Source organism: Myotis myotis, unplaced genomic scaffold (genome assembly GCF_014108235.1).
Source record: "Myotis myotis isolate mMyoMyo1 unplaced genomic scaffold, mMyoMyo1.p scaffold_m19_p_2, whole genome shotgun sequence".
Taxonomy (NCBI): Eukaryota; Metazoa; Chordata; class Mammalia; order Chiroptera; family Vespertilionidae; genus Myotis; species Myotis myotis.
In genome coordinates, this window is record NW_023416324.1 from 136,296,057 (window position 1) to 136,312,333 (window position 16,277).

The window sequence follows — 16,277 nt, forward strand, 5'->3', positions numbered from 1 at the left end:
GGCCTCAAACTTTTTAAACAGGGAGCCAGTTCACTGTCCCTCAGACCGTTGGAGGGCCGGACTATAGTTTAAAAAAAAACTATGAACAAATTCCTATGCACACTGCACATATCTTATTTTGAAGTAAAAAAAACAAAATGGGAACAAATACAATATTTGTATTTTCATGTGGCCCGCGGGCCGTAGTTTGAGGACCCCTGGATTAACGTATGACATATGTGTCCTTATCCCCCTTTGCCCCCCCCAGCCCCCCTCATGCCCTTCCCCCCCCCTCCCCCCCATGTCTGTTTCCATTGGTTATGCTTATATGCATTCATACAAGTCCTTTGGTTGATCTCTCCTACTTAGCCCCACCTTCCCCTGCCTTCCCTCTGAGGTTTGACAGTCTGATTGATGCTTCTCTGTCTCTGGATCTGTTTTTGTTCATCAATTTATGTTGTTCATTATATTCCACAAATGAGTGAGATCATATGATATTTATCTTTCTCCAACTGACTTATTTCACTTAGCATAATGCTCTCCAGCTCCATCCATGCTATTGCAAATGGTAGGAGTTCCCTCCTTTTTATAGCAGCGTAGTATTCCATTGTGTAGATGTACCATAGTTTTTTAATCCACTCATTAGCTAAAATAATGAGTTATGTATCTTGGATTTTGTTTTGACAGTGGTTATATTGTAAATATAGTGAAAAAAATAAAATGACAAATGAGCATAAAACTGTAATGACCGAGACATTGAATGTTTTTTTGGGGGGGCTCAAGAAAAGATCAAAAGATTTTAGCATGAATCTTCAAATATTTGAGAATAAGCTCTTTAAAAACTAATAGAAAAATGATTATGCTTTGAGTCTATTTATTAAAGCAGATCCTTGACAGAAAACACTAACTATATGAAAGTAAATAAGTTTGAATTACTCAGATTTTATCCTAAGTAGTCTTACTTCTTACTTAATTAGTTTTGGCATGTGTGTTCTGTATTATATCAGATATTATAATTGACTTCTTCAAAATTAATGTAAAGTTTGTCATACCCCCTTTCTTAGCTGTAGCTCTAGGATATATTCTTCTGCATTGTTTAGATTTTGTGTTATTAAGATAGTATTTCTTTTCAACAGGTCTCACTGGTATCTTGCAGTTATTTGTTTTCCGTGGTTAGAAGAAGCTGTGTATGAAGATTTTCCACAAACCATATCCCAGCAATCCCAGGCTCAGCAATCCCAACACAACAACAAAACAATAGGTGATAAACATAATGTAAATGGTGTTTTTAATGGCAACAGCAATGGAATGATTAGAGGAAACATTATGAAGTTAAAAGATAGTATAGTTATTTATTATCTTTAAACTTATTAGGAGACTAAGAAATCTGAAATTTTCATGATAGATGCCCAACCTCCTATATAGATAATATGTAATTCTTGATATACTTTTATATCAAGTTTCATCATGGTACTTTTTATAGCATAATCTTGCCAGCATGACTAAGGATCCATGCTGTGGATCTTCAGTCAAGCTTGAAATTCCCCATTTTTTCTTTTTCTTTCTTTTTTTTTTTTTTTAAATTTCTTTATTGATTAAGGTATTACATATGTGTCCTCATGCCCCCATTACCCCCCCAACCCCCCTCACTCATGTCCTCCCCATTTTTTCTTAATATAAAGTAACACAGTTTTTGTTGACATAGTAATTTGGCTAGGTAATATGGGTCTCTTATAATTCTGCCTTGATTTTTCTTATGTTACAACCCAATTAAGCAAGCAAATAAGCCTACTTTCTTTGAAGAAGAAAAATCAAAATGATATGTTCTATAGCTGTAGCCCAAGCAGCAAGCAGAATTAATAATAGTCATTATCATTAACACTGACCAAAATCTGGCGACGGGGGAGGGGGATGTATCTGATAAAGCAACTGATTATTTTCAATTTTCTCTAATTATTCTCTTCTTAAAAAGTATACGTATGAAACACTCTATGATCGATCATAGGTTATAAGAACCGTTGCTAGGCAAATTAATACTCCTCCATATTAAAAACAGCAGACATTTTGCCTGGCTGGTATGTCTCAGTGGTTGAATGTTGACTTATGAACCAAGATGTCATGGTTCGATTCCCGGTCAGGGTACATGCTCAGGTTGCAGGCTTAATTCTCAATTGGGGTGTGCAGGAGGCAGTTGATCAATGATTCTCTCTCATCATTGATGTTTCTATCTCTCTCTCCCTCTCCCTTCTTCTTTCTGAAATCAATAAAAATATATTTTAAAAAATAAATAGAAACAGCAGACATTTTGATTAGCGATCCATTTTTGAAGATTGTCTTTTTATAAGAAACTGACCCAGGTAACTGGTATTTCAGGTTTGGCTCTGGGGTTTATGTATTTTCTGTTAATAGCTGACCATAGTCAGCTTTATCTGTTGATTGAATTTTGTTTATAACTTCAACCATGAAAAAGTTTAAATAGATCCCAGGTATTTTTTCCCCTTTAAATACTATATACATACAAATTAGAATTTATGCTTATCTAAATACTTTGTATTAGACATAAAGACTCATAACTGCTTTGTTATTTCTAACTAGATAAAGATCTACATACTACTTCAGCACCATCCTTGGGTACAGTGGATTCCCAAGTAAGTGTGTTCTTTATAGATTTGAAGGAAGGGAAACTCATGAATCTGTAAAATACAGCATAGCTAGGTGGCTGTGGGACATTGGTGGCCCATAATTAAGTTTTTGCTGCCTATAAGTCTTTGATGGATTTTGTGGGAGTAGAAACGAGAACATGAGATATTATCATTCTTTTTGCATCTATTTAACTTATTTTAACTCTTTAGGTTTGTTTAGTTTTGTAGTAGCTTATCTGATCATCTTAGTTGACTACTTTTCTCATTTCTGTGGGTCAGATTTACTTTTATTCTTCCTTATGTTAGCAATTTTTTGAACTTAGTGTAATTAATAAACTAAGCAAGCATATTTTTATATTCTACTTTCTATTGTGAATTGTTGATAAAAATTATTCAAAATAGAATCCAGGCTAACCCACATGGCTTCTGAGATTAAGATTATTACCATTAACTTTTCTATGTAAGGTCCTCCAAACTAGTATGCATGGTCTATATTTGGTGTCTTAATCAATTAAGGTAGCCACCAAATGACTTTTTGATGAGCATAGATAGCAGCAGCCTCCTTGGCACGGGCCTGTGTCTTAACTTTCACTAGAACTGGGTAGGCAGAAGGAAGCTATTTCCTTCTCTATTGGCACAGTGGCAGGATAGGGAGTTCTTTCTTGCTTTTAAGCCAGGTTTCCCAAATTGGGTTCCTTGGAATACTTGTTCTAAGATGTAGTTTATGATAAAAAGGGATTTTAAGGTCCATTAATTTGGGTAAACCCTGGATGCCATTTCTGTCTTAGAGATTCACTGTTATATTAGAATAATAAAGATACTGAGAAGTTCTGCTTTAAAGAAATGTTTGTTTGACCTATTGTTTCTCAAATTTATCAACAAAAAATATCCATCCTTTTCACTTAATATGTATTACTATTCTGCATTTTGTGCTTCAGAGGGAAGAAATGTGTCTCTACTGACATTATTTATTGAGGTAGAGAATGTATGTAAGCATAGGTTAAATTTGCTTATCTTTTCTGAAGATGAGAACTCTGAGTAGAAGTAATTAATTAAAGTTCCAGATTGTTTTTTAGGACATATTAAAGGTCCATAACTTCTTTGGGCCACATGTAAAACTGTATAAACTACTGTTTCACCACTATAAGAAAATAAATCAGTGAATTTTGAAAAGTGCAATTAGCTCACTTTTGATGATGAAAATAACTCTTATTTGAAACATTTTAGAAAGTAACTGAATATTAATTTATTCAAACTAGTTTTAATTGTAAAGTCATAAAAATTTATGTTATTTCAGAGTACTGAGATGAGTATGTCAATACCAAAGAAAGTGTGTAAAAGGTAGGTATATGCTGTAATGATATTTTCAGATATTTAGGTTCACTTCATATACAAAAATGTACATCTTGATTTTTTCCTTTGCTCTTAATAGGCCATGCATTCTCATACTAGACTCCTTGAAAGCTGCTTCTATACAAAACACAGTTCAGAATTTACGAGAGTAAGTAATGACAAGTTTGCCCTTTAGTTTGTTATCTAAAAATCTCAATAATTTTGAAGATATTTTAAGAATTACTGAAAATGCTGTCAGAATTAAATTTTATTATGTATTTAGATGTGGCCTATAAATTTAAGTATTAATATTTCTCAAGGACTATGTCAAAAGTAAATTCAGAATTTGTATTCATAATTGAACAAAAGCACAACTTTACAAAGGAACAGTGCAAATGTTAGTGGTTATCAAAAGTAATACTTTAGGAAATAAACCTTACATTCTTATTATGTGTGTGTGTGTAATTTGGTAATTTAAGGATCTGGAAAAAACTAGCAGCTAAAGTTTTAAAATAATTTGTTAATCTACTTTGTGATATAAGTAACTTTATATTTTTGATTTGTTAAAGCTGAGTTGTTGGAAAAGGTCTAGCATTTAGTTAGAAACTACGATGATTTTCTTTAAAGTAGGACTTTTGAAGCCTCACGTATTATAATTTCTCCTGTTAAAGTTCAGTCTTTGGAAATTCGGCTTGAGCCAACAAATGTTTTCTCACTTTTGTGAAAGTGTTACATAACAGTAAAGAGATTGCTATTCAAGTCAATCTACTTTTTGATGATTTAAGGTATTTAGAGGTAGAGTGGGAAGTTAAACGAAAAACTCACCGTGAATTCAGCAAAGCAAACATGGTGGACCTATGCCCTAAAGTTCCTAAACAAGATAATAGCAGTGATTGTGGAGTATATTTACTGCAATATGTGGAAAGCTTCTTTAAGGTATGTAAAAATATAAATAAATTTCTTATTCACAGTTACCAGTATACAATCAGGAACTACTGGGCAAGCAAAGAAACAGAAAATGTTATAGGTAATCAAGAAAGAAAGAAAGAAAAAAAGAAATGGAACCACAGATAATTCATATATGGGAGTTAGCAGATAAGAACTTAGAAATGATTTGATTAATATGTTAGAGAAAACTCAAGATGAACAAAATGAATGAAGAGATGAAATCTAAAAAAGTCAAGTGAACCTTCTAGAGTTGAAAATGTATAATGATATATCTGAAATTTAGAACTTATTGGATAGGTTTAGTAGCAGACTGGATACAGCAGAAGATAGGATTAGTGAACTTCAGAAAAAAAAGACATTAGAAAGTATCCAATTTGCTTAGAGAAGAAAAAGAATGTAACGAACAGAGCATTAAGAGGTAAGTATGATACAGTCAAAAAGTCTAATTTACATATAATTGGAGTTCCAGAATGATTACTGGGGGTTGGGGGGTGGGGTGCATACAGAGAGTGGTAAGGCAGATAGAAATTTGAAGAAAAATGTTCAGAACTAGATTCATGTATTCAAGTAGTTCAGAAAACCATGAACTAGATAAGTACAGTGACAAGTGTGGGTGTTATTTTCTAGCTCACCAGAGACTCCATTAAAACTGCAGCAATATTAAAGGAGAAATTTTAAATAGCGAGGGATCACTCTTTGCTTTTTGAACTGTCAGCTTATTACTTCAGTCATTACCAGTTTTGTTGATATATTGAGCAGGTTATTTATACTTGCTTGGAAAATCCTTAAAGGTTACAGTACTTTCAAAGTAAGGATTATAAGGTGCAGTTACAACTTTTGGTATAATTGGAGAGGAATGATAACATATAGCAGAATATGGTACATGTTATGGAAGTCACTGAAATATGTTGTTATTTTTTTTCACATTGGAAGTTCATTAAAGGGAGCCAATTCTAGTCTTCTAATATTCTTTCCAAAGAGATTTGGTTTTATTTTTAGAATATTCTAAGTGCCTTATTACATAACATATTTTGAGTTTGTTACATAATTCTACTTTAATAGCCTCAGTCAGTAGAATATGCTTCTAATATAGGTTGTAAGATTTCATCACATTTATAAACATGATCTAGAGGTAGCCTTCTTCAGCGGTTATTTTTTTAATAACTTGCAACTTCCTTATTAAGCTTAACATAATGGAAAATACAGCAGTTCTTGAAGCCAAGAAATTGGCTGGTTTTTGCACTAAAAGAAGGCACTTCTTCAGGATTTGATGTGTTTTTTGTTTTTTTAAATCTAACATTCTTCATTTACTGCTAAGACTTTCTCTTTGTTTTAATAATTTCAAAATATTAGCATTTTGGAAAAAATTGTGTTCAAATCAACCTGACTTCTGCATTGAGCTGTATCATTCTCTATTTACTAATCTGTTTTGCACTAATCAGTTAAACACCATTGTAACAGAACAAACAGGATTTATTTTTGATGTTCTAAAGTTAGCAATTTAATGAAAATGTTTTAAAATGATGGTGGTGATGGTTGCACAATTTTCTGAATATACGGAAAACCATTCAAATGCATATCTTAGGTGAATTTTATGGTATGTGAATGATATCTCAGTAAAGTTGTTGTTTAAATAAAGTTGGCAATTTCTCATTTCTTGTAAAAATGAAATTCAAACAAATTTGAATTATACCACTAAAATGATTGCATTCTTTCTTTTCTCTAGGATCCTATTGTTAATTTTGAACTTCCAATTCATTTGGAGAAATGGTTTCCTCGTCATGTAATAAAGACCAAACGGGAGGACATTCGCGAGCTCATTTTGAAACTTCATTTGCAGCAGCAGAAGGGAAGCAGTAGCTAGTTAATCTGTACAAAGATGACAGCTGTTCTACATGATTACAGGAAAGCTGCTTACCAGCATTTGTGTTAGCCAGCTCACAGAGAAGAAAATAACTTGTAGTAGTTTTATAAGTCATTGGCCTTTATTTAAAATATATAAGGTGTATTATTAGATTGTTGGGATCTTATAGATGGAGAGGAAATGGGGGTGAGATACATAAACTTATTAGATAGAAATGGAAATTTCATAAATATTTGATATTTTTCTGATTTAATATGCTTGGATTATGCAATAGCATATGTAATGTGGGAATGTTTTTGTAGATAATAAAACTATGTGATCTGTACTTCCACATAACGGGAGTTGAGGGGAGCTAGGTCCTCCCTGCTAACAGCCCCAGTGCTTGTCAAATTTTTTGACAAGTCACATGATATTGTAATTCTATTCTTTGCAGCTCAAGCATGCAGTATGAATACTGTGTATTTTTTTTTTAACGAATTTAGTATCAAGGCTTCAGAAAGTGCCATTTATGGCATCCCTTCTGTATAGTGTAAAGGAAGACATAATGTTAGCAAGATGATAAAAATTCAGTCTTTCAAAGCGCAGCTTATTTTTCTCATCTGCTAAATGGAACCATTACTCTGCTGTAATTTTTTTTCCTTTTTTTTTTTTTTAAATTTCATATGTGGGGAACTGAGAATTTAGTTCGTTCATTCAGGGTGAAATTTGTAACAAAAAATGTTTTAAAAATTATATATGTAACTCAATTTGAAGTATAGCTATATACTGACTGCTACATTACCCCAGACTATATGTACACAATTTATGTAAGTATACAAGATAAAATTGGTGTCCTTATAATTTTAATTAAAAAATACCCTCAAAGTCTTATTTATTGTTAGAACTAAATATATAATTTTATAGCTCTGTTGCCCAGTATTCATCTGTAAAGCCAGATTGCTATCATTGCTTTTATATTTTTAAATTGGTCTTTTTAGAGACCTGTAATTCCCATGGAGCTTACTTTTTTTTTATTCAATGTTTAGGTAACAGTTACAAATTCATGTGCTGAGGGTGGTATTATAGAAATACTTCATAACCCTCTAATGTTATCAAGAATATTTTGAGGGGACAATTATAGTGTATTTTCTCAGATAAGGAAAATGTTTTTTTAAAGAATATTTTAATCTTCTGTTTTAAGCATCTCTTGGATTTACATTGTAACTGTATATAAAGCAGTGAAGCAAAGGAAATTTCAGATAAAGCTAAAAGTAGGAATATTTTATTTCAGAATCATGTGAATTGATATTGTCAGTTAAGCCTCAGTGTTTTTAAGCTTTTGTTAATCTTGTCACCATCTTTATATTGTTAAAGATATTTGTCTTTTGGAGGTTTCCTATAAAGAATCTTATAATTACATGCTTCATTCCCAATTTATGTGTGTGTAGGAGGGGACTTTTTTAGGTGACTATTAATTGTTTCATACATCAAATTTTGGTAGAGTAAAAATATAATACATTTTCTTGTGACTTCTTAATTTTTTTGTTTGTGTGTTTTTCAAAGATACCACTGTCTTTTATCATGTTTTGAAGATTGTTTAAAATTCATTTTCCTAAATTCATGTGGGAATGGTTTGAGAGTATCAACATTTTATATTGAACATATTTACAATTCATTAGATTGAGGTATAATTTTTTAAAGAAATGTGTGCGTCTTAGAAATAAATTTTGAGTTGTACAGTGGCCAGTGCATATCATGTGGCTGATGCTTAGATTAATTTTCCTTTCTGTTTTAACAAGCATATTGCTAATTTGATTGTCAGTTCAGGGAACATTTGGCAGTTTTCTAGTTACAGTAAAATGAATGATAGATCTTCTGAACTCTTTATAGTATAATGGGAGAAGTGGACATATGAACAGTCTTAATATTCCCTGGTAAAAGCAATCATACAGTTTCTTTGGGAGCACAAGAAGGAGTTCGTGTGTGTGTGTGTGTGTGTGTGTGTGTGTGTGTGTGCGCGCGCACGTGCGTGCTAGGGAGAGGGAGAGGTGGTAAGAGGGTTGTCAGTGGACAGGGAAAACCTTCCTGAAGAAGTATTACTATTTTTAATTCACAACTCTTGGGGTTAAAAGTAAAATGATAGCTTTTCAAAAATACGTTTTTATTGAGTTTTAGAGAGAGAGGAAGGGAGAGGGGATAGATAGAAACATCAATGAGAGAGGAACAGCATCAATCAGCTGCCTCCTGCACACCCCCTACTGGGGATCGAGCCTGCAACTTGGGCATGTGCCCTGACTGCAAATCAAACCAGTGACTTCTTCGTTCCTGGGTCGACATTCAACTGCTGAGTCACACCAGTTAGGCAAAAGTTAGCTTTTTAAAAAGAATGATATTCAACCACCTTAGAAAAAGTTTATTAAAGTGAATTGATTAAATCAGCTTTTCTTTTTTGTTAGGGAGAAAACAGGTCTAGACTCATCATACAGAGCCCTTTCTAAACTGGTTTCTATCTTTATCCTCATCTTTCCACTCTGACCTACTTTTAGTCATATAAAATTATTAATTTATACTTTAATTACTTTTGGCTTAACACCAAGCTTAAGCCTTTTATTCGTAGGAAATTACCTTGGGTTTTCTTTTTTTCAATATTGTTTCTTTGGAAATGTACTGAGCTTAAATAAATGTGAACTGTCAGCTGTAGTCAACATTTTTTTTAAATGGTGGAAAAGACCTTTAACGGTTAACTGTGTCTGGACTGGAGAACTGAGTGGACATGCATGCTCGGAAAGCCTGCTGGACCAGATTGTATAAAACCCTGCTTCCCTCTGCAGTCTATCCTAACTGGGCGTGGAAGTTTGGGAAGTTTGTTAAAAGACATGGTCCTGTGTGGATGAGGCTTCCTTATGCTGGTCTGGTGTGGTCTGCATAAGGTGGTCTCCTCTCTTACATCCTTTCTGGGCGCTAGAGAAATCAGGGTTAGGACTCCTACAGAGACTCCACTTGAAGATACGCTTTATTTGATGCATTGCTTTCTGTGCTGTGTATCAAATACGAACGAAAGGAGCTAGGTTATGGACTGTTATCCTGTGCGTGTGAATGTCACTTGGAACCCAAGATCATAGGTGGTTGTTTGGAATAGACATTGCAACATTGCATCTCCACACCTCAGGCCTGCACATGCCAGTCCTTCTTTCTAGAACACCCTTTCACTACTTCTTGTCAACTTTATTTTTTTTCCAAATCTGGCTCAAATGTCATCACCCCACATTTGCTCAAACAGAATAATTCATTACCTCTCCTGTTCCCCCATAATGACTTGTTTATATTTCTCTCATCAGTTTTATTTCGTTGTTTGTATACATGTCTTCACCTATAGACTATATGCTCCTAAAGGACAAACATTTTGCATTTGCTGTATTTAGTATGTTAGTAGCATATAGTCAACTCCTGGAAACTTTTGCTGAGTCAATAAATGATTGTCAACTCGTTTGGAATTAAAAAATGGATGAAAGAACCTGGTACTTGTTATTTCTAAGCACAATGTTTGTTTACTTTCTTACCAACTTATAATTTGTGGTATATTTCTTGAAGCATAAGGACCATCAGATGAGGTTTTGAAATATTTCCTAAAAAGAATCTCAACGAAAACTCAAGGAGTATTTTTTTTCTGAGTAATTAAAATTAGATAATCTTTTCATCTGTAGGAAAAAAAATCCAAAATTTTTGGTAAGACTTTCAAGGTATTTCGTAATCTACCTCAACCGTTTCAACCTCCATTCCCAACCTATTTTCCCGAGGCTCCTGTTCCTGCTTTAGCAAATACCTTCCTATTTTCTGTACAGATTGTGTTTTTTTCTACCTTACTGATCATGACCAGGTTTTTTTCCTAACTCCCATCTCCTCCCACTAACCCTCTTCACTCTGCCCACTGAAATGCCACTGCACCAGGCCGTTCAAGGCCTGGCTGAAATGTTATCTTCTCTAATAAACCCCCTTTAGTTTTCCAGTTGGAATCAATCTTTTTCCTGGGTTCCCCTGGCACCACCTTATGGTAGTCATCATGTACCGCCTTGTATCATAGATGCAATTAACTCTAAGAACGCTGCAGTTAAAAGGTACACTAAATGTGAAGTTAAATGAATTGATAAAATGGTAAATGTATTTAGAAGCAAATGAACCCAGCTGAAGTTTTCATACTATTTTTTTAAGTACAGATTTTTGAAATCTTACAAACTATTTTTTATAGAATATAATAACCATTGTTAGAGTTCTTAAGTAAATACTTGTGGTATAATTTAAATTAGGGAACATTTATTCCATTCTGCAGTTTGAACAAAAGAGAATTCCAATATTTGAAACCTCTTAAAACTTTATGAACACTTGTAATGAAAGACAAATAGTATACATTAGTTTAAGAATTTTCATATTTCCTATTTTTTCCCAGAAACCCTGTGATATAGACAGAGATTATCATACCTAATTTCTTTGGTGATTAAATCAGTTCAAGGAGTTTAGGTTCACCAAAATCAAATATTAAGTGGTAAAAACAGAATTTGAACTCAGGGTTGCCCAGGGTTTTTCTCATTCTAAGTACAGAAATGTTTCTAGAATACTGTGAGTCTCAGAAGATCTCCTGGCTTGTTGGAGTAGGCCATTGAAAAGAAATTCCAAGTAGCTTTTGTTACCTTAAAGTGCTCCACTGAGCCTCACCGGCTGGGCCTTCCTTGGTCTGAATTATCAACATGAAACTTTTCTTTGAACTATCTCATTTCACTTAGCTAGTAAAATTTTCAGATTTTTCCTCCTACTCAGCAACAGTTTGGCAAATAAAATTCGTATCAATATATTGCAAATACTTCTGTGCTCATGTATTTATTTAATGGTCATTGAGATTTGTGAGCTTAAAGAAGGGCTGAAAATGTGGTTTGTATGAGCTTGTATTAAAAAGTACACTTGAGCTTTTCCTAAAGCATAAAACAAAGGATGATTTAACACACTTAGTTTAGGATTCTTCAGAGAAAATGTGCTTTAGATCATTAGAAAACTTGTTTTTTTTTAAAAAAAGAACTGAGGTATATGACATACTAGTAAGATAAATTCAATGCTATTTGCTAATAAATTCTAGCTTCCACAAGGATTATAATGAAATTATTTTCTACTAGGTTTATTTGATAAAAACAACTGTCTTAATACAAAGACTTTTATCTGGTTCTATGGGGTGAGGGCTAACACACTGGGCCATACCAAATTAAGCAATAAAGTTATTATCACATAGCTATCCTTCATATTGTGTGTGCAGTATGCACCAGGTACTATTCTAAGCATTTTCTGTATATTACCTAATTCAATCCTCACACTAGCTCTATCATAGCAGTAGTTTACTACTACTATCCCATTTTCTAGATAAGGAAGAAGACATAGTAAGCGGTTATAGTGAAAGATCTTCAAATATTTTATCAAGGAAGGAAATTTAAGGACAGTAGACTTATTACAAAGAGAAACAGCTCCAAGAAAACTAATTTTGTGCGTAGATCTATACTATGAATCAGACAGGTATAGTCAGTTTGGACATTTTATGCTTATAAATTGTTGGTTCTAGAAGAACCCAGAGAACATTTGAATTGATAAGATTCGACTAATAGACTCATAAAAATTGTAAAACAGTGAAATATACATGAAACATTATTTTTAAACAAACTGCTTATTAAAGGCAAGGAGAGTTAGTAAAGAGCTTAGAGGGCTAGATTAGAATAAAGAAATTGTCTCTCCCCATCTGCTCTAATTAGCTTATCTCTCCTGCTTTCATAGCATGCTGAAGAGAGAAGAGTGAGGGGTACTTTGAAAGGACACCGTTTTTATTTACGCTCATTTATAATGGTTTTGGAATGTTTGCCAATTCTCAAACATAAATTTTTAAATGTTAGATCTTTCCTGTAACAATTTGTTACTGGAAGCTTCAAGGCTTTGGGTGCTCAGTTAAGAGTTTTGGTCTTTCCTCATCTCTTTGGTTTTGGCCAAATGATTATGTTTCCTCATTCTGGGAAGATTTCTTTGGGTATTTTGATATTTGTCCTGATAGAAGAAAACCTTTCATCATTAACAGGTACTTTAAAATTGACATTATTTTTATCCTTTTTTATATCTATAATGTATTCTCTGTAAAAATAATATTTGATGTGACTGCTATAAGAAATTGAATCAAATACTATTCTATTAATCTTTGATATTGATTCATTTACACTGTTTTAAGAGCTCTCCGATAATTTTGGTTTTCCTCTTCGTTAGTATTTCCTGATTCAAAACTTACTTCCTTTTACCTCTTGTATTGAAATTGGATGTATACTTGACTTCAATAACTAACAATCTGGAAACGAGGGAGTAGGAGTTAAATGGAGAAAAGATTGAATACTTCACTCCTCTCCTCCTTAGGCACCCATGTCTATAATCTGAGATTGACTTGAAAAATACTTATTTGGCACACATGTCCGTTTTTTGTTGTTACCTTTCAGTTTTTCTTTGTTACCTTTCGTACTGTATCTTCATTTATCACCAGAAGCCTTGTTTATGCCTTCATTCTGTAGCACAGACCTACTTATCTTTAGAAGAAACCCAAGAACCCACCAGTACAGTTTCTTTTCTCCCGACTGACTCAGAATCCGCAGACTCTTCCCTGTCCAGTGGAAACAAACGACTTCGGGACCACAGAGAAACTGAGAGACACTGGTTGCTTAGAAGAAGGCGATCCACTCTGTTCCCTAATGGAGTAAAAATCTGCCCTGATGAAAGTGTTACAGAGGCTGTGGCAAACCATGTGAAATATTTTCAAGTCCGAGGTAAGCCAAGATCCAAATCCTTGGGCTCTGTAATGGCATTCAAACATGGTTTTATCACATTTGTTTTGTCTCATTATAATTCACAATTTGTGATCATTTAGATAGGGACTGAGCCAAATATCTTTCTACTAGCTATGGAAAAGGGACTTGCTAAGGATATAGTATTCATACACCTTTGGAGGAAAGTTGACATTTTTTAACATGAGGAAATGATTTAATTCTTTTTAAGCACTTTAAAAATATCAGTTTCTGTTATGGGATAAATGAATTATAATTTTTACTTCTTCATTACAGTAATTTGCCTAAATATACCTACAAAATGTATTTATGAAGCTATACTTACCTATTTGACTAATTAGTTACTTTATATACATAAAATATCAATTTCAATATTTTATAGTGTAGACATTCTATAGACTCATACTGCTTATTCTCTGGTTGGTACACATAAAACTTTGACATCTAAAATGATGGCACTTCTCACAATAGATCTTATTGCAACAAAACTAGGATTTTATTTTATTTTTAGCTAAACATATTATCCTTAATTTCATACCTTTTTATTACGTGAAGTCATTCTCTGTTTCCTCTGTTTACTAACCAAAATTGCTTAATTGACCATAACATATCCCTTAGATATTTGGAGGACTCCCAAACTTTGCTTTTTGCCCCTCAAGAACCAATAAAAAGCCATAAGATAGATGTGATGCTAGTAAACTAAAGTGGAGAAAGATGATGAAATGATGCTGAAACCAGGCTTGCTCATTCATGTTTAAATACCCAATAAATATTTATTTAGCACTTACTGTTTTTCAGGCACTGGGCTGTATGAAGCTTCACTCTGAGCTGCTACTTTATCTTCTCCTTATTTTCCTCCATTTTGTCCTCCCCCTCATCCTCCCTCACTAAAGCATGTGTTTACAAAAATAACAATAACAGATATTACATATATTTATATATTTGTTTTTTTATTTGTTAAAGTGGAATAATATGTTAGCACCTTTTATTTTTTTGGAGAATATTTATATCTCTTGATTGTATTTGGGCCTATCAAACATTATTAAGCAATAAGCTTCCCTTTTACTTTTTGAATGGAAATCCTTTGGCCTGGCCTTTTGTATATAGGACATATGCCAGAAATAACAAATTCCAGAGAGTAGGAAGACAATAAAGGGACTGAAGATGAATGAGAGTGACAGTTTATAATTTATGGAAATATAATTTCTATTACCTGGATTTAAAAAAATATTATTTTAAAATTGACCAGACTATCTAGATAACTGCTTGTTAAATTGAAGAGGAAATGATCAATCATAACCAAAGGAATGTGGTTATTATGCCTTTTAATGGCTTTACTCTTGTGTTTATAAACTCACAAGACACTATTGATAAGGAAGCCAACAAAAAGAAAAGTAAAGCATTCCTAGAATAACTAACTTTAAAATACAGATGCTATGAAAGGGATTATTGGAAAGGCGCCTTCTAACACTAAAACGGCTGGGACAGTACATCAAGATTGCAACAATGTTGATATAACTGTTACTGTCATGGTGTTGAGTGTATATTTCATTTGTTATATTTTTAAAAATTAAGAAAAATTAATATTTCAACCTAGATCTTGATTTTGAAGAGATTTTTGAGGAGACAATTGGATTATGTCCTTTGAACCAAGGGTTTGGAAATTGGAGAGATCCATTTAATGTCCAACCAATGATCTTAGCTCTTTCCACAAAGCTAACTCAATCTAACGATTTGCCCAATTTTTCCTTCATAGAGCATTTGGTATCATTGCTACTTGGTGTAACAGTTTTGAAAAATATCTCCATTTAAGGAAGAAGCAACTATATTTAACCTAATGATTTGTAGAATTAAACAGTTATTTAGGTTGGTTAGAGTAGAATGTAATTGATAGTATCTCTCTTTAAAAAAATCGTATTTGTAGTTGGACCTTTTAAAATATAGTTTTATTAAGACACTAGAGGCCCGGTGCACAAAAATTTGTGCACTCGGGGGGAAGGCGGGGTCCCTCAGCCCGGCCTGTGCCCTCTCTCAGTCTGGGACCCCTCGGGAGATAACGCCCTACTGGCTTAGGCCTGCTCCCGGGTGGCAGAGGGAAGGCCCAATCCGTAGGTGCAGCCCCTGGTCGGGCTCAGAGCAGGGCTGATTGGGGAGTTGGGGTGCCGCCCCTGTCATGCACAGAGCAGGGCGGATCGGGAGGTTGGGATGCCACCCTCAGTCACGCTCAGGGTAGGGCCAATCAGGGGGTTGGGGCACCGCCCCCTTCACACTCAAGGCAGGGTTGATGGGCAGGTTGCGGCGCCACCCCCTGTCACGCACAGAGCGGGGCCGATCAAGGGGTTGAGGAGCTCCCCCTGTCACTCACAGAGTAGGGCCAAGAGGGGAGTTGGGGCTCCGTACCCTGTCACATGCAGAGCAGGGCCGATCAGGGGGTTGGGGCACCGCCACTGTCACACTCAGAGCAGGGCCGATGGGGAGGTTATGGCTCTACCCTGTCACACAGAGCAGGGCCCATGGGGGGGGGAGGGGTTGGGGTGCCACACCCTGTCACACACAGAGCCGCAGGGTGATCAGGGGGTTGGGGAGCTCCTCCCTATCAGGCACAGAACAGGGCTGATCAGGGGGCTGGGGCGCCTTCCCCTGTCACGAACAGAGCAGGGCGGATAGGGAGGTTGTGGCCCC

General features: G+C 34.6%; 2 protein-coding genes across 16 annotated transcripts in view; both read left to right on the forward strand.

Moving 5' to 3' along the window:
* SENP7 (SUMO specific peptidase 7) overlaps nt 1-8,498 on the forward strand; it is a 171,556-nt gene extending 163,058 nt beyond the window's left edge. For 8 of the 15 annotated variants that reach the window (XM_036348883.1, XM_036348881.1, XM_036348886.1 and 5 more), the window contains 6 exons: nt 1,116-1,240; nt 2,575-2,627; nt 3,919-3,962; nt 4,054-4,122; nt 4,739-4,889; nt 6,628-8,498. In XM_036348883.1, coding sequence (XP_036204776.1) covers nt 1,116-1,240; nt 2,575-2,627; nt 3,919-3,962; nt 4,054-4,122; nt 4,739-4,889; nt 6,628-6,765 — 580 coding nt within the window. In that variant the 3' untranslated portion in view covers nt 6,766-8,498. Of the gene's footprint in view, nt 1-1,115; nt 1,241-2,574; nt 2,628-3,918; nt 3,963-4,053; nt 4,123-4,738; nt 4,890-4,924; nt 5,320-6,627 lie in introns of all 15 variants that reach the window. The other 7 variants (XM_036348885.1, XM_036348884.1, XM_036348890.1 and 4 more) reach the window with 3 other exon arrangements.
* Nucleotides 8,499-10,334: 1,836 nt separating this feature from the next.
* Nucleotides 10,335-16,277, forward strand: part of IMPG2 (interphotoreceptor matrix proteoglycan 2) — a 91,398-nt gene continuing 85,455 nt past the window's right edge. The window contains exons 1-2 of the mRNA XM_036348896.1: nt 10,335-12,847; nt 13,326-13,577. Of these exons, the coding sequence (XP_036204789.1) occupies nt 12,763-12,847; nt 13,326-13,577 (337 nt within the window). The 5' untranslated portion in view covers nt 10,335-12,762. The remainder of the gene's footprint in view (nt 12,848-13,325; nt 13,578-16,277) is intronic.